Here is a 2,400-nt window from a genome sequence, read left to right on the forward strand (position 1 = left end):
AAAAAAAAAAAAAAAAGGCGGAATGCAGGCTTTGTCCCGTCGGATCGTAATGGAAAAACATTTTTAAAAGTTCGACCTCCACTTTTTACCGTATTCAGGTAGGCAAATTGAACTATTATTCGAAGCAGGAACAATTCTGAATAAAATACGTTAAGTATTTACTATCAAGTAATTTCCGTAAACTCAAACTTGTTTAATGTAACCGAACTCGGTCGACCGTTTATTATTAAACTTAAGTGTAGGTTTTTAGTATTTTTAAAATGCTAATTGTGTTGTAATTTAATTGGTTTTATAATTTATGCTAATATACATCTGTACTTAATTGATTTTATAGTAATGTGTTTTTATTTTGTAATCTATTCCAGGATGCCTTATTTATTACATAAGGAATACACTTAATGTCGCCAGTAATATCTAACAAAATGCATCAACACAGAAGACGAAAGAAGCGTCCGAGTTACGGAGTGAGGACGGTGGAGATCGTGCGGGGAAAGAACGGATTCGGATTCACCATTTCCGGACAGGCCCCCTGCATACTGAGTTGTATAGTTAGCAACAGTCCGGCCGAGAAAGCCGGACTCAGACCCGGAGATTTTCTGATAGCCGTGAACGGACAGAATGTTTCCAAAGTTCCTCACGACGATGTGGTGAGACTGATTGGAAGTTCAACCGGATTGCTTAAGCTGCAGATTGCGGAAAATTACTATTCGGATTCTTCCGAGGAGGAATTTGTCACCGTTGCCAGAAGCCGTCCGAAATATCCCCACAGAATGAGAAACAGACAGCAGTTGAATGTTTGTCGTGCTGAGAAGGTCGTTCACGATCTTCAGACTGGTGCCTTGTTTGTGGATCATATTCAGGGAAGTAAAGTTGAAGCCGAAATACATAAACGGTCTCGGGACCAGAAGTGTCCATCCGCGGAAACGTTACTGCCATTAACCGGCCGATCGAATAAGGCTCTGTTAGATTTAATTTTACAACAAAGATTACAAGAAACGAACAATAGAGTTACTTCTGCTAAGCCGTCCAATAGAGAGAATGCTCATATTTTAAAACAGAAACAACAAGTAAACATTGTGAAAAAAAAGGAACAAAAACAACATAAAAATCGAAATCATAGTGTTCATATAAATTCTCCTTGTTCTACTAACGAAGTATTTAATTCAATTTTTACCGAGCAGGATTTAAATGACATTCTCTATCCGTCAAATTTCTTCCGTCAAGTACAAAATGAAGAAAATGAAGAACCAAATGATTCGGTGATCTTAAAAGCAGTTGTCGGTTACTTGGGAACAATTGAAATGCCCAAAGAGCCACAACTTCCGAGTTCACGTTTGCAAACAATAAGAAGTTGTATTAGAAGACTTCGTATTGAAAAGAAAGTTCACACTTTAGTGTTACTTTGTGTTTATCCCGAAAGTGTTGTGCTTACTAATCCACATGGATTGACCTTAGCAGAGTTTCCGGCAGAAAAAATAACATTTAGTGGTGTTTATGCCGACGATAAGAAATTTTTTGGATTAGTGACCAGTCATGGAACAAGTAGTGATGAAATGAGTGAAGGAAGTCACGAAGGACCAGTATCTGTTAGCAGTTCATGTCATGTTTTTATGGTTGACACTAAATTATTGCTTCATCATCAACATATTAAGCGTGCCAAAGCATTTCGGATAAGTTGCACACCAGATCCTGTAACTAATAAATGCAGAGAATTTCCAGAATCTGCAGATTCGATTCTTCAAGCTATAGTAAGTTTATATAGAAATAGATTGGCAATCAGTGTTGATGCTGCATCGGGAATGGTTGATTTTCATCTTCACATGTCACCTCAACCTAGTAATACCAGCAGCAATAGTAGCAATAGCGACAGTGGTATTGGATTCCGAGATGAAGGTGAGCCAAAGTTGAGCTAACAGTTTATCTTATTTCACTATTATACTATTTAAATAAAAAAATAAATCAAACTTTCTGTTCCTTCATTTTAGATTGAAACAATAGAGAGTAAAACAATATTTAATTTTACTGAAGTAATTTCACTTTAAACAATTTTGTCATACACGTCTTTTATATTAATTAATAATGATACTGATCATATGTATAAAAAAAATTAAATTTATGTAATTTTAATGTTCACGATTTATAGGATTATCTCTTACCTGTTAAAAACAATGCTTAGGTAGTTTTGTTTGTTTTGCAATCTCTGATTAAATAAATAAGTTACTAGATAAGTTAACCAATAAATTTTGGAATTAATTTAAAAAATGGTATTTGAATTTCTTGCAAGATTAGTTTTTTCCTTGTTTTAATCTGTGAATGAATGTTTATATATTCATATAAATCTTTTGGTTATTTATAAATAAAACAAGTAAAAACTATTTTATTCATTAATTTTCAATAATA

At 34.2% G+C, this 2,400-nt stretch overlaps 1 protein-coding gene across 1 annotated transcript; it reads left to right on the forward strand.

Annotated features, from left to right (window-relative positions):
* LOC111631971 (regulator of G-protein signaling loco-like) lies at positions 1-2,075 on the forward strand. Its single transcript, XM_023376323.1, has 2 exons — positions 1-98; positions 366-2,075. The coding sequence occupies exon 2, from the start codon at positions 399-401 to the stop codon at positions 1,911-1,913; it is 1,515 nt and encodes a 504-aa protein (XP_023232091.1). The 5' UTR covers positions 1-98; positions 366-398; the 3' UTR covers positions 1,914-2,075.
* Positions 2,076-2,400: the final 325 nt, after the last annotated feature.

This window comes from Centruroides sculpturatus, unplaced genomic scaffold, assembly GCF_000671375.1.
Source record: "Centruroides sculpturatus isolate CEXI.00-Female unplaced genomic scaffold, Cexi_2.0 scaffold783, whole genome shotgun sequence".
NCBI classification, from domain to species: Eukaryota; Metazoa; Arthropoda; class Arachnida; order Scorpiones; family Buthidae; genus Centruroides; species Centruroides sculpturatus.